The sequence below is a fragment of the Bufo bufo genome, chromosome 5, assembly GCF_905171765.1.
Source record: "Bufo bufo chromosome 5, aBufBuf1.1, whole genome shotgun sequence".
NCBI lineage: Eukaryota > Metazoa > Chordata > Amphibia > Anura > Bufonidae > Bufo > Bufo bufo.
The window spans coordinates 388,774,239-388,798,834 of record NC_053393.1 but is presented as its reverse complement, the minus strand read 5'-3'; the positions used below and the strand labels follow the sequence as shown (position 1 = coordinate 388,798,834).

Here is a 24,596-nt window from a genome sequence, read left to right as displayed (position 1 = left end):
TCATGCGGACATCTGAATGGAGCTTTACAGGGGGTTGATCAATGACAGGGGTGTAATCAATGACAGGGGGGTGATCATGGAGTCTATATGGGGTGATAACCACAGTCATTGATCACGCCCCTGTAAGGCTTCATTCAGACGTCCGTATGCGTTTTGCGGATCCGATCCATCTATCAGTGGATCCGTAAAAATCATGTGGACATCTGAATGGAGCTTTACAGGGGGTTGATCAATGACAGGGATGTAATCAATGACAGGGGGGTGATCAGGGAGTCTATATGGGGTGATCAGGGGCTAATAAGGGGTTAATAAGTGACCGGGGGGGGGTGTAGTGTAGTGCAGTGGTGCTTGGTGCTACTTTACTGAGCTACCTGTGTCCTCTGGTGGTCGATCCAAACAAAGGGGACCACCAGAGGACCAGGTAGCAGGTATATTAGACGCTGTTATCAAAACAGCGTCTAATATACCTGTTAGGGGTTAAAAAAAAAACACATCTCCAGCCTGCCAGCGAACGATCGCCGCTGGCAGGCTGGAGATCAACTCTCTTACCTTCCGTTCCTGTGAGCGCGCGCGCCTGTGTGCGCGCGTTCACAGGAAATCTCGCGTCTCGCGAGATGACGCGTAGATGCGTGATTGTGCGCAGCGCTGCCACCTCCGGAACGCGATCCTGCGTTAGGCGGTCCGGAGGTGGTTAAATAACATCATTTCAAAGGGGTTGTCTGGGTTCAAAACTGAACCCGGACATACCCACATTTTCACCCAAACAGCCCCGGTGATATGAACATTGGGCTCTCCCTTGCCCTGCGCTGTATAGCAGAGGGCAAGGGCTTCTTTGTTTATGTTTTCACACTGCTAGAAGGAGGCTCTCGGTGATGTCACTAGCTCTGATGGGCAGGCTGTAGCGCTGCCCTAGCTGTTTTACAGGCTTGGGCAGCACTTAAGCCCACCCATTAAGGCTGGTGACGTTACCGGGCTCACTGCTGGGTGGAAGCCTCCCATAGCAGTCTCTATGGAGAGCCCGGTACATCACCAGATCACCTAAAAATGCCTAGATCATTGGAGCATGAAATGCTCTGAATGTCATATTAGGGGGGGTTAATTGGGTGAAAATGGGGATATGTCGGGACAACCCCTTTAATGAGTTGTTTTTTGAGCAATTATTTAATGCATGTATTCCTGTCTTTTAAAAATGTGAATTCCAGCCTGGGCAAGTATGAAGAAATGCTTTAGGGTATGAACACATAACTATACACTTTACAGCCAACTTAAAATCCAGTATACCTAAGCGTTACTCTCCTCTTCTCAATTAGGCAGACTTTTGTATTATTCATATTTCTATCATAGCCTGTAGTAGGATCATAAGTCATTTGCGGCTCATAAGAGGATTCTCATTCAATAGACTGAGATGACTTTTATCATAGTAAATAGCACTCTGTGTAATTTTGCAGAGCTGCAGGACCAGCCCACGTCTGTTGCACTGCTTAGTGAGTCTATTTCGAATCATTATAAGAAGTCTATCATGGGCGACAGATGAGTTCATTAAACTGCTTGTCCAGAAATATTACAAGACTCGATACTGGAAACTTTAGTCCTGTGAGGATGGATACAAAATATGGTGACAGCGTTGAATGTTTGGAAATATTTCTATTTTACTTGACAAGTGAATAAAATAACATCAATATAAATATCCCTAGATTCATTATCAGCAAAGCAACATTTTCATGTATTTCACTCAAGCTTCCCAAGACATACTGATAGACATCTAAATTTAAGGGAACGTCATTAAAACATGCATTGCCACATTCAGCATATTGATACATAGTGGTGGGTACAAGCTTTCACAATACTTAAATAGTTAAGCAATCTACTCAGTATTAAATATTATACTGTATTAAAGAGTTGTCCCATCTGGACATCTATGGCATATTGATAGGATATGCAATGAATGTCCAATAAGTGGGACCCGCTCCTATATCAAGAACAAGGCCCAACTGTGAATAGAGAGCACATTGTGCATATGTCACATCCCCTCCATTCACAGCTATGGGACAACCCCAAAGTATAATATTTATTTAAAATTATATTGAATATAACAATTGATAACAGTAATAAGTATCTTGTATTTCCTATAAAGCAACAATGCTGTAGCATCTTTTAATTGGGAACTTTCTGCTGTTCTCTTCCTCTCTCAATCCTGCAAGCACTACTTTTTTGCAGTGCGGACTGTCGGATGCGGATCGAGGACTCCATTCAAATAAATGGGTCTGTGTCCGCAGACTGCAGGCACACAGTTGGTGCCCTTACATTGTAGTCAGCAATTTGCGGTCTGTAGCACAGCTGGCACACGGTAGTGTGCATGAGGCCTAAGGCTGTATTTACAAAGGCCAGCTTTGGTGCACCTTTTTATAGCATTTCTGTTGGCTTAAACCAGGGTTAGATCATAAGGAGAAGTATAACACATGTGCTGTAAAGGTATCCAGTCGGCTGTCCTAGCAGAGGAACAGCCTGCCAGAGTTCACCGGATCCGGCATAGCTGGATACTACGGTTTGCCACCAGAATCCATTGACTGTAATAGGATCCGTCCAGTTTCCAGCATGAGCATAGGGTAAAACGTGCATGTCGGACAAAAACCCGGCACTCATGATGGAAACTGGCCGAATTTCCACCAGATTCCATTATACACTGCCTGTCCAAAACAAAAGTTGCCACCTGGATTTAACTAAGCAAATTGTTATGAGCCTCCTATTGGATAATTACTGCATGGGCGATTATCTTTCAGCTGGCAACAAGTTATTTAACCCTAACTGGTGCAGTGAGTTGCTTCTCATTTCTTAAACAACCATGTCGAAAGACACATCTCGTGGTCGTGGAAAAGTCTGTTTGAGAAGGGTCAAATTATTGGCATGCATCAAGCAGAGAAAACATCTAAGGATATTCCAGAAACTACTAAAATTGGGTTAAGAACTGTCCAACACATTATTAAAAACTGGAAGGATAGTGGGGATTCGAGGAAGAAATGTGACAGAAAAAAATCCTGAATGATCGTGATCGTGATTTGGTGAAATCAAATCGAAGAAAAACAACAGTAGAACTCAGGGCTATGTTTAATAGTGAAAGTAAGAGCATTTCCACACGCACCATGCGAAGGGAACTCAAGGGATTGGGACTGAACAGCTGTGTAGCTATAAGAAAACCACTAAATCAGTGAGGCAAACAAAAAAAAAAGGCTTCAATTTGCTAGGGAGCATAAAGATTGGACTCTGGAGCAATGGAAGAAGGTCATGTGGTCTGATGAGTCCAGATTTACCCTGTTCCAGAGTGATGGGCGCATCAGGGTAAGAAGAGAGGCAGATGAAGTGATGCACCCATCATGCCTAGTGCGTACTGTACAAGCCTGTGGGGGCAGTGCTATGATCTGGGGTTGCTGCAGTTGGTCAGGTCTAGGTTCAGCAACAGTATGTGCTCCAAGTATTAGGTCAGCTGACTACCTGAACATACTGAATGACCAGGTTATTCCATCAATGGATTTTTTCTTCCCTGATGGCACGGCATATTCCAAGATGACAATGCCAGGATTCATCGGGCTAAAATTGTGAAAGAGTGGTTCAGGGAGCATGAGACATCATTTTCAAACATGGATTGGCCACCACAGAGGCCAGACCTTAACCCCATTGAGAATCTTTGGGATCTGCTGTAGAAGGCTTTGCGCAGCAGACAGACTCTACCATCATCAATGCAAATTAATACAACACTGGATGGAAATAAATCTTGTGACATTGCAGAAGCTTATCGAAACAATGCCACAGCAAATGCGTGCCGTAATCAAAGCTAAAGGCGGTCCAATGAAATATTTTTGGTGGCGACTTTTTTTTGGGACGGGAAGTGTAGTAAATAGGCACCAGCGCTACACGGTCCTATTTGGCTATGCCGCATACAGTGAACTCCGCAGGCTATTCCTCTTCCAGAATAGCCTGATGGATACCTTTACAGCATATGTGAAAGTAGACTTAGTCTTCTCATTTTAAGGTCCTAGCTTTTGGCTAAAGAACAAGCATTCAAAACTCTAGTGTGTAAATAAGGTTCAAATTGAGTTTTAAGTTATTGTTAGGTTTTTAATATCAACCCCATCTCAGATGGGTAACTCTAAGGGCTCTTTCACACGAACAGATCCCGTGAGTGGAATACCCTGCGTGAAAGACAGAGACACGGAGCATTAACAAGATTGATAATGCACTGTGCCTCTCTGTGATCTTTTTACTACAAAATCACAGTGACAACTTTATCTCACCGTGATTTTGTAGTAAAAAGGTCACAGAGAGGCCCGGAGCATTATCAATCATGTTAATGCTCCTTGTCTCTGCTGTCCGGGACGGGGCTTGGCTGTCTTTCACGCAGCGTATTCCATGCACGGGATCTGCTCGTGTGAAAGAACCCTAACTGCATTCCTCCTCATGAACATCTCAATGCCTATCACAGCTGACAGAGCCAGTTACAGTAATGTAACTTTCTAAATTGCTGAGCTGTGAGGCAGATGTTCCCGAGTCAGAGAGAGAAAAAAATTATCACAAATTCTTTAACAGTTATCCTTTCTTCAGCACAGTCTTCCCCTCACAGTTGTTTTCACACTTGTTCCAACACCCGCCTACACAATCCTAATAAAAGTCAGCACTTTGAACTACATGGTGTTATCTTTTTCTTTTCTTTTTTTTTGCTCTTCTTATATTTAAAGGATACCTGTCATTTTAGGTGACTTGTCAATAAGCTGCAACGTGTGTACACTATGTCTGGGCAATGTATGTCTTGCATTCTACATTTATCCCTAATTGTCAGTTTTCTCTGCGCTAAATGGTATAGTCTAGCTGTTATGATGTCTCCCATACACAATACTCATACACAAGTTCCTGCTCTCATATCTCTCTGTAGGACTCTCTCAGCAGCAACTTGGATGACATTAAACAGCAGTACTCAGCAGTGTACATGAAAACCCAGCTCTGCTGTGAGATAGAAAACTTTATAGAGCCAGCAACAGTAGTATCTCTGTGTGTCTCTGCCTCTGTCTCCTTCTTGCAGTTTAGTCCTCCTCCTCTCTCCATAATCTTCTAGAGCAGTGATGGCGAACCTATGGCACGGGTGCCAGAGGCGGCACTCAGAGCTCTCTCTGTGGGCACAGGCACCCTGAAAAAAGTCTATGGTGTACCAATATACTCTGGACTTTTCCAGCCATTCATCAGCGCTGGGCGCACTATGAACAGCACGGACAGCACATTAAATGTAGGCAGGTCATTATACTTAAATGATAAAGTACATGGAAAATATACTATACTGGACTGGAGTATTCCGGTTACATTGCCGTGTTGGCACTTTGCGATAAATTAGTGGTATTTGGGCTGCAGTTTGGGCACCTGTTCTCTAACAGGTTCGCCATCACTGTTCTAGGGGCAACATATAACCTGATCCCTCGGTGAGCTGATAGTCTGTCTCGTTTCTCAAGATGGATTTTAGCGCTGAATTAAGAGTGAATGAAGACAAGAAAAGAACCAAATGAAGAAAGAGGCTTTTTTCTCTCATAAGATATACTAGAAAGTTTCTTATATTCACTTGTACTATTGGTTTATGCAAAGTCATACGCTGAATCATGATATTTTAGGCTGTAGTGGTGTCACTGTATTTCAGAGTAAGATTTAAATGTAGAAATAGACATGGTTCATTTAAACAAGAATGGACTAATATAGTAATTTTATTTCACGTTCATACCCAACCAAATTATGAAAGTATTTTTATGCGTCTCATAAAATATATGGTTACAGGTACTTTTGCAATCCATCAGCAGTGGCTTGCACACTATAGAAAAAGTCCTGGTCTCTCAGTTGGCTCTGACCGTGGGAGCTCACATAGGCTGGTGCTTTTTCTATAGTGTGCAAGCACGTCCACCACTGCTGGATTGCGAGGTGGTCATAACCATGGAAACAAGCAGTGTATAATGTGATGGAAAAATGAATCCAGCCAGCAAAGGAAGCAATATGGACAATCATAATACATTAGCAAGTGGCTTGTATTAACTTTCTCTACATGATAAATGCTATTTGCTGGAGTGACTAAACCCCTTTAAGTCCTTATAGAATGCTGTAGCACTTAGACTGTAGCCATTAGAGATGAATAAATCATTCAAAATTCTAATCAGGTTTGATTAAGCCAAATGGGTCGACCAATTCTATATTGGACTGAATCAATTCTACCCAAATTGAAAGTGCTCCTAGAATTCATTTTTTTTTTAGCAATTTCTCTCTCTCTCTCTCTATCTCTCTCACAAATTCTGATTTGGATGCAACTCATATTTTTAATAAAATTCATGTTGAATCCTGTTAGTTTAGAATTTATTTGCTCATCTCTAAATTGCATTCATACATACAGATGTAGCATAGGCTAAACAGACTGACAATCACAGCATCTTACATAATCAGTTGCTGAAGACTTTCAATGGCTTTTGTTGCATTAAGTGTCAATTTAAAGGTTCCTGAAATTATATATTTAATGTGTTAAGTCTCAGTTTACAGAAGGCTGCAACTTGTAGAATTTTGATGTGTATTTGGCGGCATTTTTCACTGTGCTTTTTTTATAATAAATGTGGCAGCCAAATGTTACTTTACAGTCTATAGCAAAATATTGTAAAATGTACATACATGGGGGAGATTTACCAAAATACACAGAATTCTGGCTCAGTTTAAGATGAGAATTTTGCGTACATACCACAATTATTATGTGTTTAGTCTATATTAAGCCTCTCTAGAGGGTCACTAGTGTCTGACTTCAAGGTACACCAAATATCCCATATTACATGAACCACTGTGATACAATTTACCTGCCTGGTATCAGTTTTCACTGTCTAAATATTACATAGAATTAGCTAATATGCTTTTGATGTTTTAGTTTTTATTACTCTTGGGTTCGGTAGTGTTTTTCTTTTTCTTTAAATGCAGGATGTTGAACGTATGCCAATTTTTTCTGCTGCTTTTCTTTCCATAGGCTTCTAAAAACACTATTTTACAAAATTTTATAGAATAAAAACCCACTTGAAATGCATGCTTATTTTATGTGTTTTCAAATGCTGGAAAAAATGGTGTGTGATGGACACTTTAATCAGGAAAACACAGAATTTTTATGACACTAAAAACAGCAGCAAAAACCTAGAAAAATCCTACCACAAGTGATGTTACGGCATATGTACTATTCTTTTTATTGGTGATCTATTTAAAAATGTGGTTATTACCATTTTTGTTCATGGATAAATATTATATTAGTTCATAGTACCCTTTACCTTTAAGGGGTTTTCCGATCTCGCCATTTCCTCTGCGAGATGGGACTAAGAGCTGAACCTAGGTGGCCAGGCTAACAGAAACAGCTGAGCGGGCTGGTAATGGAAAGGAGATACACAAACAGGGCCGGCGCTTACTCCCATCTTGGTGTGGAAATGGCAAAAAGGGACAACTCCTGTAAGTAAACTGAAAAATTATAATGTGCAGGTTTCTTCAATTTTCTTTAATAAGCCAACCTCTGGGCCTCTGAGTCATCTTGTACTTGCTGTGCTCTTTTTTGCAAGCTCTGTTATATAAGACAGACCTTATATAAAAAAAAAACTGCTAAGGCTCATATTTTTTGCTAACCTTTATTAAAGAATCCTGCCTTTCATTTTGCAGTATATTAATTAATATTCTACATTTCGTATGTCCACATTAAGGGGAACCCATTTTGTGGGAAACTATCTGATGTTTTTCTAAACAGTTGTATGATTTTTACACATCCCTAAAACACTATAAAATCAGATATATTTCAGTCCCTTCCATTTTCTGTTTGATTTTTAACAAGCACATGTAAAATGATTTTAATGTGTTGTATTTTTTCTAGATTCTACATCAGTCGTTGGAACATTGTGCTCCCAAGGAGATGATTCCCCATGAAGTTGTTGGGTTTCCTTCAGGAATTAAATGTGATTTTCCTTTCACCAGACTGAAATCAGCATCAGTCAGACAGTGAGCAGGCAGTGGTGGTTGGCGGGGGTGGCAGAAAGCAAAACATGAAATCTAATCAAGAACGGAGCAATGAAAGCCTGCCACCAAAGAAACGTGAAATTCCCGCCACCAGTCGAACGTCTGAAGAGAAGACAGTAGGATCGACAAGTGAAAACCACCGGACAGATAGTTTATCATGGCTCCCCACCACAGTAAGCAGCCATGGTGGACGTCATCCTGGGCCTGCAGGAACTTCAGTAGAAGCTGGTTTACAGCATGGGGTAGGTTTACATAAAACACATTCAAGTGGTATAGACTATTCTCCACCCAGTGCTCCAAGGTCGGTACCAACAGCATCAGCAGTTCCTGCTGTTTATCAAACTGCGCAGTCTCAATCAGGGGCATCTGCATCTCCTGTGCAATATACTAATGTGCCCCAAACGTTCCAGTTTATTGGACCGCCGTATAGTGGACCACAATACACAGGATTCATCAATTCGCAGCTAATTTCACCTACATCGAATTCCGCGTCAAGTGCTGTGCCCTCAACAGTAACAGGAGTCACCACTCCATCACAACGCAGCCAGATGGAAGCATATTCCACTATGCTGGCAAATGTAAGCAGCTTAAGCCAGCAGGGGCATAAAATGGAATCACATCTAGATCGGACTCCTGGATTGGTTGCAGCAGGATCACCACCTACCCAGTCAAGTCATTATGTCCATATTTCCAGCTCATCACAGGGTGGAGTCAGAACTCTATCACCACCAAGTATCCCAGTGCATTTACATACCCACCCAGTGATTCCACATACACTTACGCTGGGCGCTTCCTCCCAGGTGGTTGTGCAGTACTCAGATTCAGGAGCTCATTATATTGCTAGGGACCCTACAAAAAAAGAAGAAAGTTTCAGGTCACAAGCCAAGGAATTATTAAATGGTGAAATAGAGAAAGTTAGGAGATTTGTAGTTCCTTCCTCCACAGATGCACATCTATTGAAAGCAGGCAATAATAAACCAGCTTCCCAACATTATGAGACACGGCACGTAGTGGTGCACCCTAGTACCGAATTCAGTGCTCGGGATCCCTCAGGTGTTCGGACCTCTGTCATGGTAGTGCCCAACAGCAACACAGCTGCCACAGACATTGATGTTCTACAAACCATTAAGAGAGAAACCTCACCCTCAACAGCTTATAACAAGGGAAGCTTACACTTAGGAAAACCAGCCCACCGGTCCTATGCTTTATCCCCACAACAGACTTTATGCGCAGAAGGCGTAAAAACATTGGCCACTTTATCTCCTCACACAGTCATCCAGACAACTCACAGTGCAGCAGAGCAACTTTCTGTTGGGCTGCCTGCTGCAGCCTTTTATGCGGGTACACAACAGCCAGTTATTGGCTATCTCAGCAGTCAGCAGCAAACCATTGGCTATCCTGGAAATTTGCCACAGCACTTGGTGATTCCGGGCACTCAGCCTTTACTCATACCAGTTGGCAATCCGGACATTGATTCATCTGCGGTAGGGGTAGCACCTGCTATTGTCACTTCATCTCCCCAATTTGCAGCAGTGCCTCATACATTTGTCACTACGCCCATTCCGAAAAGCGATAACTACAGTGCTGAATCACTAGCTACTCAAGCAGCCTACCAGACCACTTTGGTTCCGGCTCATTTCCACCTCCCTGTTGTACAGTCTGTTGCTTCTCCTATGGCAGCTGCACCTACACTGCCCCCTTATTTTGCAAAAGGGTCAATCATTCAGCTAGCCAATGGTGAACTAAAGAAGGTCGAGGATTTGAAAACTGAAGATTTCATACAGAGCGCTGATATTAGCAACGACTTGAAAATAGACTCCAGCACAGTTGAGAGGATTGAGAATAGCCATAGTCCTGGCATCGCTGTGGTACAGTTTGCTGTTGGAGAACATCGGGCCCAGGTGAGTGTAAGCAATAAATCGGGGGGAAGGGGGCGGGGGTCTTGTAGTGTCTAAATTGTAATGCTTTACCTTAAAGGGATTGTGCAGCCTCAGGATAGGTCATTAATATCTGATCGGTGGGAGTCCAACTCCCAGCACCCCTACCAATCAGCTGTTTGAAAAGAAGGCATTGCTCATACAAGCGCTACTTCCTCTTCAAGACTACACGGCGCACCGTCTCATTTGCAGCGGTGGTGCAGAATAATTATAAGCACTTGTAATTATACTGTGACACTGAAACTTCTGATACGATGAGCAGTGTAATCTTGAAGAGGATAGTTCAATAATAGGTAATGGCTGCACAATCACTTTAAATATTACCGTCTAATTCTCACATAAAAAACACTATACTGTATACAGTGTAGAACACAATATCTGTAATAATATTTTGAATTGCCAGCAGTATGCAATGAAGGCCTGGTTGGGTGTGGGGGTGTTGGGGGGGGGGTGTCTCTGCTCAGTCTGACACTGGCAGCACTGATTGAATAGTGTCACATTGTGCAGGGATACCCCCCAACTGGTAACACCCAGATGTTCCATCATTGCAAACGTCCTTGAAAAATAAAGGAATGACACGATGTATAAGTCATAACAATAGATGCTACAGAATTGTTATACAAGGGGGATGCAAAGAGTTGCTAAAACAGTCATGTCAGGAGAGGTTACGGGTCCACTTTAAAGGGGTTGTCCCAGTTCAATATAAAAGGCAGACAGTAGTGGTAAATGTCATAACATAATAAAAGCAGCATTGCGTACTTATTAGACCCAGTGTCATCGTTCCGGTTGTCGGTGACAGGATTTGTTTACTACATTACCCCTTCTGTCAAATCACTAGCTCAGTGGTGCATCGTCAGGGAGAACCAGAGTACTGAATCTAACAGATCTCGATTAGGGTGAATAGGACAAGGAATCAAAAGATCCCAGGTTCTCGTCCCCTAAGGGGGCTAATAGTTATAAAACAAAAGTGAAAAAAAGTTTTAAAAAAATATTCTAAATTTAAATCACCCCTTTTCCAAATTTTACATGTAAAAATATATTAACAATAAAAAAATAAACATATCAGGTATCACCACATCTGAAAATGTCTGAACTATTAAAATATTTTTTTAAATTTCCTGTGCGGTGAACGCCCTAATGGCACAAAAAAATGTAATACGTGATTCGGCATTTTCAGTCACATTTCCACCCCCAAAAAAATTTAATAACAAAAAGTCATACCACAAAAATAGTACCAATAAAAACTACAGTTCGTCCCACAAAAAAGCAAGCCCTCATACAGGTCTGTAGACAGAAATATAAAAAAAATTATGGCTGTCAGAAAATGGTGATGCAAAGAAAATTTGGATTTTTTCAAAGGTCTTTATTTTTTTTTAAGTAATAAAACGGAAAAAAAACTGTACAAATTTGGCATTGCTGTATTCTTATTGAGCTTCAGAATAGGGACATCATGTCAATGTTAACACACAGTGAACAACGTGATGTCAAACCCCCAAAAACCTTGGCGAAATGGTTTTCTTTTCAATTTTACCCCACAAAGAATAAAAAAATAAAAAAATGCATCTTGTCTCGCCAAAAATATGTCCTCATATGGCTATATGAATGGAAAATTGTAAAAGTTATGGCTAACTTGGGGAGGAAAAAAACAAAAAATGCTAAACAAAAAATGGGTCTGGTACTTAAGGGGTTAAATCAAGTTTTTATTTTAAGCAAATAAGCTTATTTAATAATCTTTCGTGATGGTTTTTTTTTTATTCTCCACATCAGTATCTATATTTTAAAAATCCTGAAATCCTGCTATTTTCACACTGGCCACTAATAGGCCAACATTAACTGTTCTGTAGAGACCACTTTTTAGTAGTCATCTCATTATCATCACAGACATGATTTTAATAGCAAGATTAACTAACACTTATACATATACTGATAACACACAACCCACCATTCATAATAAGTGATGATCACAACTTATCTACCCCACCTCCCTGTGCAATGTCCCCTAACACAGGTTACAGAACATGTCTATATAACTCTCCCCCTCCCACCATAGATGTCAATGAACATCTCATGTCTACTGGTCTATTGTGTCTATGGTCCTGCGGCTACCGTAAAACATCTCTCTAAATGCTGTTAACAGCAGTTCAGGCAAGAGGACTGCCCCCATAATCATGAACAGAAAATAACTTTCAAAAATCTATAATAAGAAAATAATAACAGATTAAAAAAATATTTGTCATTGTCTGGTTTTTGTAAGAATGATATAGTTGAAACATACCATTTAAAAGACAATGCTATCCAATATACAACATTTTAAAAGCTGTGCTTACACTTACTATAGGATGACACCGACACCTAACCTATGGAAAGCATACAAACGCCCTTCCCTTGGGTATCCTCTATCCGTAGGTCTTCATTTTCTATTTTGTGAGAGCACCTGAATGCCATACTAACCAAAAAATAGATTTTTGTCTTATGTGGAAACTTTTTGTATTTAAAAGGGTCAATACAGTTTTATGAATTGTGCTAAAAGGACATATGTCAGGCCCATTATACCCAATGGACACATTTAGGAGATTATTATTATTTTTTTTTTTGCGTTTTCTTTCTTGATCTATTGCTTCCCCAATTTGAACAGTATGAATGGAGTACTATAAATCAGGACATCTACATCTATTAGGAAATGACATATTTAAGAACTACTGTAATACTTTATTAGAGCAGTCTACTAGAACAGGGAAGTCACTTGAATTACATGTTAATCCATCAGCAGAGGAAAAAATTAAAGCTCCTGGGGCACCAATGCAAAATCTGTAACACCGTCCCACATCTGCCTTGTGTCATTTTTAGTCCAGAGGGCCAGGACTGTTCCCTATAGTTTTATGAAAGCCTGTGCCTTGTACTTGATAGGCATACAGTAGTTTTGGCAGATATGCAGTCACAAGGTGAGTTCACACCACCGCTATATATTTCTATTCTTCTGCTCCATTAATGGTTATGCTGGTTACACTATATTTTTTTTATCATTCTTCAAAAAGGCCATATAACTGTAAGTGATAATAATTATATAAATTTAGAGAACATATAATGACTTTTCTTTTGCCTAAACCTTTTGACTTCCTAATTATTGAAAATAAAATGTTGAAATCTGGATGATAACATCGCATACCAATAACCATCTAAATTCCCCCACCCACGATTTTAAAGGGCAAGCCCGGCTATGAATGACTAATATCACAACTAGCTTAGTATTGTTGGTTGCTGTATTTGTTTCAGCATGCGGTGGTGTGTTCTGCGGAGAAATTCCATCAGATATGAAGAATCTCTCTTCCTTTCTCTTCACTATACAGCTGATAGCATATACTGTATATTACATTCTTTTTTTGAAGTTATTTTTGTATTTATAAGTATAAAATGTGAAATTGACTCCGTGCCATTGTGTTGTGTATGACACAGAGCCCTTTCATAACTACCATGTTTGCAGTAGAATCCCATTTGCACATGTAATATTTGACTGCTTTAGTAAACTTGCATGCCGCCAAAATACACCCTGAAGAGTGAACAGAACTTAATGTAGACCTGTAAAACAAACGATATACATACACATTTAAAAACGCTATTCATTTTCTAGTCTATTAGAATCATATGAAATTTTCATGTGTTCTGTATTGTTCTGTATTGTTATTCGCATTCAAATACATGTAAAATCATGTATTGCTCTTACCTTCTTATATACGATACAGGACTGTGTTCATGTCCTTAAGTATGCACAATCCCTTTCCTGTGTAATGTGTTATAACTATAAAGCTTAAACTTTTCTAAAGACAGTCTGAACTTTCATTGTTTATGATAGTTGTAGATTATCTTTTATACTTTGTGTAGTTTTAGGGTCCATTCACACGTCCGTTGTTTCTTTCCTGATCTGTTCCGTTTTTTGCGGAACAGATCTGGACCCATTCATTTTCAATGGGTCCTGAAAAAAATCGGACAGCTCAATGTCTGATTTTTTTTCAGGACCCATTGAAAATGAATGGGTCCAGATCTGGTCCAGATCTGTTCTGCAAAAAACGGAACAGATCAGGAAAGAAACAACGGACGTGTGAATGGACCCTTAAGGTAATGGCATACTTTTAGATAAACCATAAAGCATACCTGAGTTTTTAAAAAAGTTTATATAATGGCTGAACTGTGCAATCATAATTGTGCAGGAGCAGGTCTTTTTGGGGCTTAATTATGTTTTTTCAGCCATCTTATTCCCTGTTTCAGCTGCATAGCTAGATGCATTTCACTCAGAAGCAATGTAGAAGCAGTTCTTTTATCAGGCTCTCAGCTAGCTCCGACACGCCCCCACTTCCTCTCAAGCATCTTCTGTGTCTCTTTTGCTAGGGACGGATCTTGCCTGACAACAGACAGTGGACTGCAGGTTAAATGGAAGTGAGACCCCTATTTTTCAGGTGGTTGCAGGCAGAATTTTTTAATGAAATGATTTACACATATGCTAGTTACACAATTCTTTATTAAATGAAATTAAATTGTGTGAAAATATGGTGACTCTTTAAGATACAAATTCACCCTATGTGTCATTTCATAGAAACATTCTATGGGAATCACTAAAGGAATAGAGGTTAGATCAACCTTCATTTCACTGGGGAAATTTGACCATTATAACAAAAAGTGAGATTATCGATATGGGGATATGTGTTAGGCATAGAATAGGTTAAATGACTAGTTATCAACCACATGAGATACCAAATGGAATCTTGCAAATAGTGTTCAGAAAGAGCAAGAAGGCGTGTAAAATATTCTTGGTTTTAACATCAGGCCATTAAAAGTGAATACTCGTTTAATATCATTATAGTGGAAAATTGGCAGTATCTTTAGAGAAGACCTGTCATCTCTCCAGAAATGTTTTTTGTGATTACTTGAATTCCCCTTATAATAACAATTCTGAAGCATCTGTTCTTAAATTTTTGCATTGTGCTGTTTTCCCTGTTAGAACTTAATTAATTTGTAACTGGGTGTTACTGTTTATCTCATCAAAGGGATTAGTCCCTACACGGTCTGACAGCATTTATTGGACAATTTTCAAAGACAAACCCCCAACTGAAAACACCCAATTGGCAATTTAGGAGGAATAACAGAGGAATGGCATAATGCTGAGTTCTAAGATGCTCTAGAATCATTTCTCCCCATAGCTATAAGCAGAGGTAGACTGGGAACTTCCTGGAAAAAATACTAAAAGTGGCCTCATGTTGTTGGTGGCTCCAAAGTGATAGAAGGCGGGGCAATAGAAGTAGGTGGGGCAAGCTATACCATATTGCTGTACAAAATGCCACCCCAGCAGATGCAAATACCACAGTGCATCACTAAATAATGCCCCAGCAGCACAAAATACCTCCCCAGCAGCTGCCCCTCTTTGGTGACCAGCTGCCTAGTTCTATCCTCCTACTCTAGTTGCCTCAGGATGGCAATACATTTGAATTCAGTAGTCAATAGGGAAGCATCAGATAATTACTTACCTGGCTGGCAGCTGTGAGGAGGGCTCAGGCAGCCCCCTGGGCACCACCGGGACATTTCATGGCTTTCACTGAGAAGTTCTCCCCAAGTTGTAAAGACTATGGAGACTGTTGTTACTTCATTCACACAAGGGACTTTAGATTTGGCCCAACACCTTCAATATTGTCACCGGCTTTAGACACAGAATGACAGGGAGTGTGTCTGAGGCGTGAAAACCCATTCACCTGATTTTCTAACATGCCTATCTGTGGAACTCCAGGAAGGAGAAGATATTCTGTGCTTACACACCCAAGAAAATTTAGGAAGGTTTTCAGGATGGGGAGTGTTCATTTGCAGAAGGGTTCTTCCAGAACTAGAAAAATTGTCTTTTTCCAGAAAGAGCACTAATCAAAGGGCCATGAGTTGTGTTAATGGACAGGAATGGCGCAGCAGACATATTTTCTAACTTATGACAAGCCCCTCTTTATTTGTTTATTGAGGTGCGGATAATAAATAAGACAACATAGCCACTTATTTTTATCTTCAATTTTTACAAATGGAAAATGGAAGAGCAGTGATATTAATACCTGTGACACTGTCTAAAAATATTACTTTGAAAGTCTGTGTTGTTTTTGCTAAAACAAAATGGCAAGGTTTTGAAGGACAAAATACTTATGTAACAAAACAATCCAGTTTTTTTACATAGACATGGTACAAATGAACAAAGAATGAGTTTTATGGAAACTAGGTATTATAAAAGTTCTTAAAAGCTTCTGCTGCCACATCACTTCTATAATGCTAACCTCTTATTAAATGTGCATGCCATTATTACAGTTTTATCAAATGGCATAGGGTAATAAAAAATCCTACTTGTTTTCATTCAAGTTAGACTTTTTATTGTTCAAAACCTGCTAAAAGGAAAGATTGAAAGAGCTAAAAGAACCAATAGAGCATATGAATCTGAAAGTCTAGCAACTTCTCTAGCTGCCTTCATAAAGACAGAATTAATAAAAAAAAACATTTGTCAATATATTTCATTACTTCTATTGCATTGATCCGGAGTTACAGCTTTTATTATAATCCAGAGCTGAATTCGTAATTCTGAGGGATGTCATTTTTATTGCCATAAGACACATGCCAACCAGCTTACTGAAGCTCCTATAATGCATAAGGACAGTTCATTTTTCCTACATTAGACCACTGTACAGTGCCTAGTGTAAAGATTTCACTTCTCAAAATACAAGTCACCAGAATAAACCCAAGGACATTGAGTCAAGCAGGAAACGCATGGAGGTTTTAGCTGTGGGCTATAATACAGGCTGTATCTCTGCATCTGGTAAGTAAAGCAATGTATTTAGAAAGTTACATGTACATTAACTTTCGAGGTAGAAACTGATTTTTTTCTACAATTTACATAGTAAAACACATGGAAATATTATACTTGATTCCTGCATAAGCAATGTCATTGATGAGTAGGTCATGGTAGATTAGTGGATGTTTGGGTGGATATCTTAAGATCAATTAACTATAAGCATGGTTAAAAGGATTATCTTATCTGAGAAATTGGTAGCATATACTAGATCCTACCTCTGGGACCCACATCTATCTCCAGAAAGGGACCCCAGGACCCACGAAGTGAGCAGACAGCAGTCGCACATGCACATTAATTTCTATGGGACTAGCTAAGTCTGGCTTTTCCATAGAAGTGAATGGTTGCACTTGCGCCATGTGCTCTCCTTTCATTTCTATAGGATTGCCAAAAACAGCGTTGAGTGCTTGCTTGGTTATTTTTTTAATTCCAATAGAAATAAATAAACAGCACACTGCACATGCGCAGTGCACTCTCCCTCACTTTTGGGGGAGAGATAGGTGCATGTCTCAGAGGTGGGACCAGCATCTATCTGATTTTGATGGCAAATCCTAGGAAATATGCCATCAAAGTCTCAGATGACACAATCCCTTAACTATAGTTTTTTTGTTTGTTTATGTGCAGATGTACTGCATTGTTCTTTAAGAACATTAACAAATCTGGTGGTTGTCAAATACTGTACATTTTAAACATGTATAATCCTTTATTGTATCTTTGCAGGTCAGCGTAGAAGTCTTGATAGAATATCCGTTTTTTGTGTTTGGCCAAGGCTGGTCATCATGTAGTCCTGAGAGAACAAGCCAGCTGTTTGATTTACCGTGCTCCAAGTTGTCAGTAGGAGATGTCTGCATATCGCTTACACTCAAGAATCTGAAAAATGGCTCCATAAAGAAGGGGCAACCCATGGATTCAGCTAGCATCTTGCTGAAGCACCCAAAGAATGACAGTCTGTCAGGAAATAGACATAGATATGCAGAACAGGAGAATGGAATTAATCAGGGAAGTGCACAGGTGTCCTCTGAGAATGGTGAACTAAGGTGTCCTGCCGGTTTGAATGCCGCGACCTTTGAAGCCAAAATTGAACCTGGCAAACCCATGGTTACAAGGAAGAGGAGGTGGTCTGCCCCAGAATCAAGAAAATTAGAGAAGTCTGAAGATGAACCACCATTGACTCTTCCCAAGCCTTCTTTTATTCCTCAGGAGGTTAAGATTTGCATTGAAGGTAGATCCAATGTAGGCAAGTGAAAACATACTTAGAGAAAAAAAAAATAGGCTTACCCTTGTCTTTTTTATTCAGATTACTGTACTGTAGAATAAATAACCCAGTATTTACACATTATCATCTTATTTTAGGTTTATGTTATAACATTGTTATAGTTGCAACTGGTATCTTTCAGGAGACTGTTGGTGCATAAGTTCTTTTCACAAGTGTTCACTCATGCAGTACCTAGGATCGGGGGGGGGGGGGGGCTAAGCTTTCTGCAGTCTTGATGGACAGGATTGTATAAACATGGCTTCCGTGATTAGTTGCAGGGTGCCAACTTTAAAGTTCAAACGACTTCAGCTCTTTTCTTTCAGAAAGGATTACAAGGGAAATGCAGGCAAGATACTTGGGCTGTCCCTTGTTGGGAGGGTATAGCTTCATGTTTGTTTTTGTTGTAGGCCACTGGCACAAACAATCCCAGTTTAATGTCATTGTCTTGCCGACAATGAGAAAGATACCATTTCATATACTTAAGTCGGGAGAATTATCTATGTTTACCTTTTCTTCATTTGGTCTTATGCTAGGTTGGAATCTAGTGCCATGTCTCATGTTGGTGTTTTTTTCACAATTTGAGCCCAGATAAACCATGATAATAACTATAAATCGACATCATTGTGGCAAATGGCACTTTGTATGCAGTACCATGAATTCATCCTGAGTAAGCCTAACTGCACAAGTGAAATGTTAGAGGGTCAAAGGCCCTCATTGCTCTAAAAAGTTTAAAAAAAATGTTGTGCTGTGAAAAATTCAGTCAATTATGTCCTTTGATTTTTTTTTATTATTAATATTGAAACTTCCAGTGATTGATCTGCTGACGAAGCATTGCTTGCCTCTATCACAAGGCCAAAAATTTTTACAGGACGCAGAGGCCTCTAAGGTTTACCTCTCTGGCAGATTCCTGTTAGGACAGACATTTGTTATAGTATAACAAGTAAATGTCCCTTAACCCGGCTTGTGCTTCACAGGGTTTAAGCACATTGCCGCTTTAGAGCACTAACATCAATGACTTGCATCAGGGGTGCAATCATTTTGTGTTCCACTTTTCTTCTTTAGTTACAACTGGTGCCACTTTTTTTTTGTTTGTTTCAACGTTCAGTGTGACACATTAAGGAACAAGAACTGGAGGGGATTAGAGATTGTCTTTTAGCACTTAAAATGCTGTTCACACTTTATTGCCGAGCATCTTGGTCTAATGTTTGCTAAGTACTGTATCTCACTTTTAATCTGTGTATTTTAAGATATATGTTTTTTTTTTCCTTTTAAATATTTTTTTTTCAACACTGAAACCTACATGAAAATATATAGAGCTTCTTAGAGCAAGATGTCGAAAGTTTTAATGTGGTTTCAAAGGGATGAATGTAATTCTTGACCTAGGATGTGACCGTTTATTGTCCCAAAGGACTACTTTTACAGAAGGCACTTTTAGAAAAGAAAGGGTTAAAGTCATACGTGAGCTGACGTGATTACGGAGAATTGATAGGGAAATATTAAGCTAGATAGAAAACGTTAAAAAAAAATATAATTGTCCAGTGTTTTTAAAAAAAAAAAAGGATGGACTTTAAACAAAAAAAAAAAGAAGAAAACCACAAAAAAAATCTTGCAGTTTGCACATCTTAAGTTTTGCATTTGAATGAAATTCCTGCAAATTAAATGTAATAATGTTGTAGAGACAGGAATGAACAGCTGAAAGAACATGGATACATGTAGCAATTACTTACTATTAACCTGCCTAATGTGTTAGGGTAGTGTTTCTTTCAGTTTCAATCTTTCTGTCACACTGAACAGAGTCTGAGAAGGAATTCTGAGAAATCTCGGTGTAGTAGAGCGTGTGTGGATGGACGTGTGTGTGTCAGTGGGTGTATCTGTGTATGTTTGTGTGTCTCCGCCTTATGATTAACCTCTACACCAAGCACGTATAGTCATGAGTACAAGCAGTTTATGTGTAGATTTGCCCATTGTTATGTTATCAAAAATTGTTTGGCGTAAACCATATATTGCACAGAGAAAAACATCAACTTGTATTTCCCACTTAGTCCAAAAAGTCATGTGTACCATGTGTATAATACACAGTTTTTTTTTTTTTTATCAACCTGCTTTTTTATTTTCACTTGTTCTCCTCATAGCTAGTATGGTCACTAGCTCTTGTGGGTGAAGACTGAGCTCATGTTTCCCCTTTATTGTTTTAGTTGAGGATTTCTGAATAGGTGTGACAACTTTTTCCCCCCAATTCCAGAATCACTGTTGCGTTTCTTTTCTCAGTATCATATTTATCCTTCAGAATTAGATGTTCTACATGTTGTGTATATTGTGACATTTTTTTACTTGAGTCTTGCACATACTGGCTTTTTACGGCCCTAATTTCCAAAGTTAGTTAAATTGGTTAGTTAATTGTTGTTATTTTTTTTTCTTTACCACGACTCCAGTGTCATCTTCAAGTTAAATGTAGCTTCAAGAGACAAGATCTCTGTTTTTTTTTTGTTTTGTTTTTAGAAAACTGGGTATCTGTATACTTGCTTCAAATTGCTGTTTCTGCAGGGTGTTGCAGCTTTTCCTATAGAATTTGATTTCTTATAGAATTGTTGTATTTGCCAATCGTTTTATAAATGGACATAATCAGTTTTTTTTTTATTTTATCATCAAGAACACAAATTGTCTGCAGTGCCTCCATTTAGCAGAATTTCAATGCTCTGTAATGACACAGCACCTATTCTAATAACCGGCAAGATCTCAGGTACAGCACTCTTATCATTTATTAGTGCAGCAGGGACAGGCTACGGAGGAAATAGAATAGGTTCCTTTCTCTAAAAGAAATGTCCAGGCATTTTACTATGAATGAGAACAGCACATGGGCTGAAATCCACTCATACAAGTACAGGAAATATTATAACATAGGTTTAGTTTTGAGCTACTTTATGGAAAATATCAGGGTAGTGCTCATATAGCAATTCCCTGCTACAATGTTATCCTCGAAATTCCTCCTTTGGCAAGCAGCTGAAAATACAGCGGTGCTAATGAAGGAGGGAGGTGACAACATTAAATTCATCTTTTATGGCACTCTGCATAATCTGAAAACAAGAAACAGATTTCAAACTGCCATAAAGAAAATCGTGGCCTGCTGAAATAGCAGGGAGGCTGCAGCAGGTATATGCATCCCCCATCAGTTCTGTTAACATGTTATTATATCAATAGCATTGGAGAGTTGATATTTTATTTCCAAGTAGTTTAAAACTAATCCTGTGCTGTAATGACATGTATGCATGCGTTCATATCTTGGCTATATATATATATATATATATATATATATATATATATATACTGTACATATATCAATTTGTTACATTTACAAAAAACTGAAAATAACATTTGAAATTGAATTGTAGTAAAATATTTTGCGCAATAACTATCACCATAAAGTAAGTTAAAAAATACATTGAAAACAATGATCATACTAACCTTAGAACTATTAATACTTCAGCCAATGCAGGAAGCAATAATAGAAGGTGATGGGGAAAAAAACTGGCATATCCTGTAGCATTGAACCAATGTATCATGCTTTATATAGCTCCAACCTCTCTTCTCTTTTACTTACACTCATAGACTTTTCAACAAAACCTCAAAAATCTGATACCCAACTACACTCAGATTTCTTTTAGACTGCTTGTTGAGTGCTGCATCTACCTGAATCCACTTCTACAAAGCACCTGTCCCCCACCTCATGTCTCACACCGTACTTCAGTCCTCTCTGGTCGTGGACGGATTGATGATGTACTTATCCTCAGGGCACTTTTTTCTTCTCTTTAAATTGGTATGAGGGATGACAATTACCACTATACCATGTGTTAAGGCAACGTAATTCAGATGTTCCTGAAAAACTCACTGGAGCGCCTCAAAGCAAATGCCATGTTATTGCAGCTGCTCCTGCTACAAAACATCAGTCTGGAGGATCCTTTCTAGACACCTGAAGATATTAAGACATGGCGAGTGCTGGTTTTGATCTAATTAGAATTAGATTTGTGGTGAGACACAACGCTTGTAAGAAACCTTTTAAAATGGGTAGTCCAATCTTGTAATGTTATGACATGCTGTGTGGGTCCAACCTCTTTGACCCCTGCCAAGCCTAAGAAGAAGGGGCTGAGATCCCTTCAGAAATTTTTCTGCATAGTGGTGCTCGCTGCAATAGCTCCCTCCATTCAAGTGATCAGAGCACTGTTAAAGTTCCCTGTGCAGCGAGTGAAAGAGAACAACTATGAATGGGTTAGCACTCATTCTGAACAACAATGGGGGCACCGGCAGTCAGACCCCAACTGATCAGAAAATTATGACATATACAAGCAATATGCCATCAATTTTTATTTAGGGAAAACCAGTTTAAATCACTGTGATTGCACATGAGCCTCTTGGTCATTTGCACAGTATGCAGGAAATGTCTGGAGTTATGAATCTTCTGGACTGCGGCCATTAATGGTTGCTCCTGAGTTAATAGATTATCACAAGTCGTCCTACCATGATGGCTCCTGATGATAGGGGTCGATAGATGATCTCCTTTGAGTGCAACTTAAGAGAGGCAAACCGTATATCATACAGTGCATTCAGAAATCTTCAGACCCTTTCACTTTTTCATGTTTTGTTATGTTGCAGCCTTCAGATAAAATTTAAAAAAAACAAGCTTTACCCCATAATTCTGCTCTGAATACCCTATAATAAGGAAGTGAAAACAAAAAAAAATTCTTTGCTAATTTAGTAAAAGTAACAAAAAATAAACTTTCACATGTTAACAAAAAATAAACTTTCACATGGACATAAGTATTCAGACCCTTTGGTTCTGACAGTTGAAATTTAGCTCTGGGGGCTTCCTATGTCTCTTGATCATCTTTGAGATGTTTGCACATCTTGATTAGAGTCCACCTGTGGAAGAAACACTCCTCCTGTCTGTATAAGGTCTCACAGCTCACAATGCATGTCAGAGCAAAAAACGAAGTCAATAGAAGGAAAAAACTGCATGTAGAGCTCAGAGGCAGGTTTGTGTGGAGGCACAGATCTGGGAAAGGTAAAATAAATTATGTTTCACTGAAAGTCCCCAAGAGCACAGTGACCTTCATAATTCTTAAATGGAAAAAAGTTTGGAACAACTAGGACTCTTCCTAGAGAAGGGAGGCCCACCAAGCTAAATCATCGTAGGAGAAATCACTTTGTAAGATAGGTAACCAAGAACCCAATGGTCACTGCAAAGATCATGTGTGCAGATGGGAGACATTTCCATCACTACAGCACTCAACCAATCTGGATTTTATGGCGGAGTGTCCAGCCTCCCCTTAGTAAAAGACACCTGAAAGCCCACCTGGAGTTTGCGAAAAAGCACTTAAAGAACTCTCAGACCGTGAGAAACAAGATTCTCTGGTCTGTTAAAACCATCATTGAATTTTTTAGCCTTACCTGTAATTATGTCTGGAGGAAAGCAGGCAATGCTCATCACCTGCCCAATACCAACCCTAAAAAGAAGCATGGTGGTGGCAATATCATGTTGTGGGGCTGTTTTTCAGTGGCTGGGACTGGTAGACCTGAAAATTGCTATCTACCAACAGTCCCCATCCAATCTGACAGAGCATGAGAGGATCTGCAGAAAAATACAGGTCTGCAAACCTTGTGCTATCGTACCCAAGAAAACAAGAGGTTGTAATCGCTGTCAAAGGGGCTTCAATTAAGTACCAACTAAAGGGTCTGAATACTTACCGTATGTCAATGCAATATTTTAGTTTTTTCCTTTTCAATAAATTTGGAAAGATTTCGAACATTCTGTTTTCACTTTCTCATTATGGAGTATTAAGTGCAGAAGGATGGGGGAAAATTATTTTATTTTACCACAAGGCTGCAACATAACATATTGTGAAAAAAATGAACTGGTCTATAGACTTTCCGAATAACTTGTAGTTAAAGGTGGGAGATTAGTCATATACCTCTTATGTGAGAATTTGGGGCAGTCGTTTGTGAGCTGGTTTACCTATGACTGTTAACTAACCTAGTATACCTTCATAAAAATACGTGGTGGTTAGACAAATAGATTTATTTTTTTAAATAAGAATTACATGAATTATTCTTGAGTGAGTTGTTCAGGGCCATCCCGAATATATCCTCTAAGGGTCCATTCACACGTCCGCAAAATGGGTCCGCATCCGTTCCGCAATTTTGCGGAACTGGTGTGGACCCATTCATTTTCAATGAGACTGCAAAAGATGTGGACAGCACACAGTGTGCTGTCCGCATCCGCACTTCCGTTCCGCAGCCCCGCAGAAAAATATAACATGTCCTATTCTTGTCCGCAGACACGGACAAGAAAAGGCATTTCTATTATAGTGCCGGCCATGTGTGGTCCGCAAAATGCGGAACGCACATGGCAGTTGTCTGTGTTTTGCGGATCCGCAATTTGCAGACCGCAAAACAGTTGCAGACGTGTGGATGGACCCTTAACAGGTTTCACAGTATCCATGTC

The 24,596-nt window shown here is 39.5% G+C and overlaps 1 protein-coding gene across 3 annotated transcripts in view; it reads left to right on the top strand.

The window, feature by feature from the left end:
* Positions 1-22,760, top strand: part of ATXN1 (ataxin 1) — a 322,925-nt gene extending 300,165 nt beyond the window's left edge. For all 3 annotated transcript variants that reach the window (XM_040432641.1, XM_040432638.1, XM_040432639.1), the window contains exons 6-7: positions 7,904-9,947; positions 17,566-22,760. In XM_040432641.1, the coding sequence (XP_040288575.1) occupies positions 8,073-9,947; positions 17,566-18,090 (2,400 nt within the window). In that variant the 5' untranslated portion in view covers positions 7,904-8,072 and the 3' untranslated portion in view covers positions 18,091-22,760. The remainder of the gene's footprint in view (positions 1-7,903; positions 9,948-17,565) is intronic.
* The last annotated feature ends 1,836 nt before the right edge of the window (positions 22,761-24,596 follow it).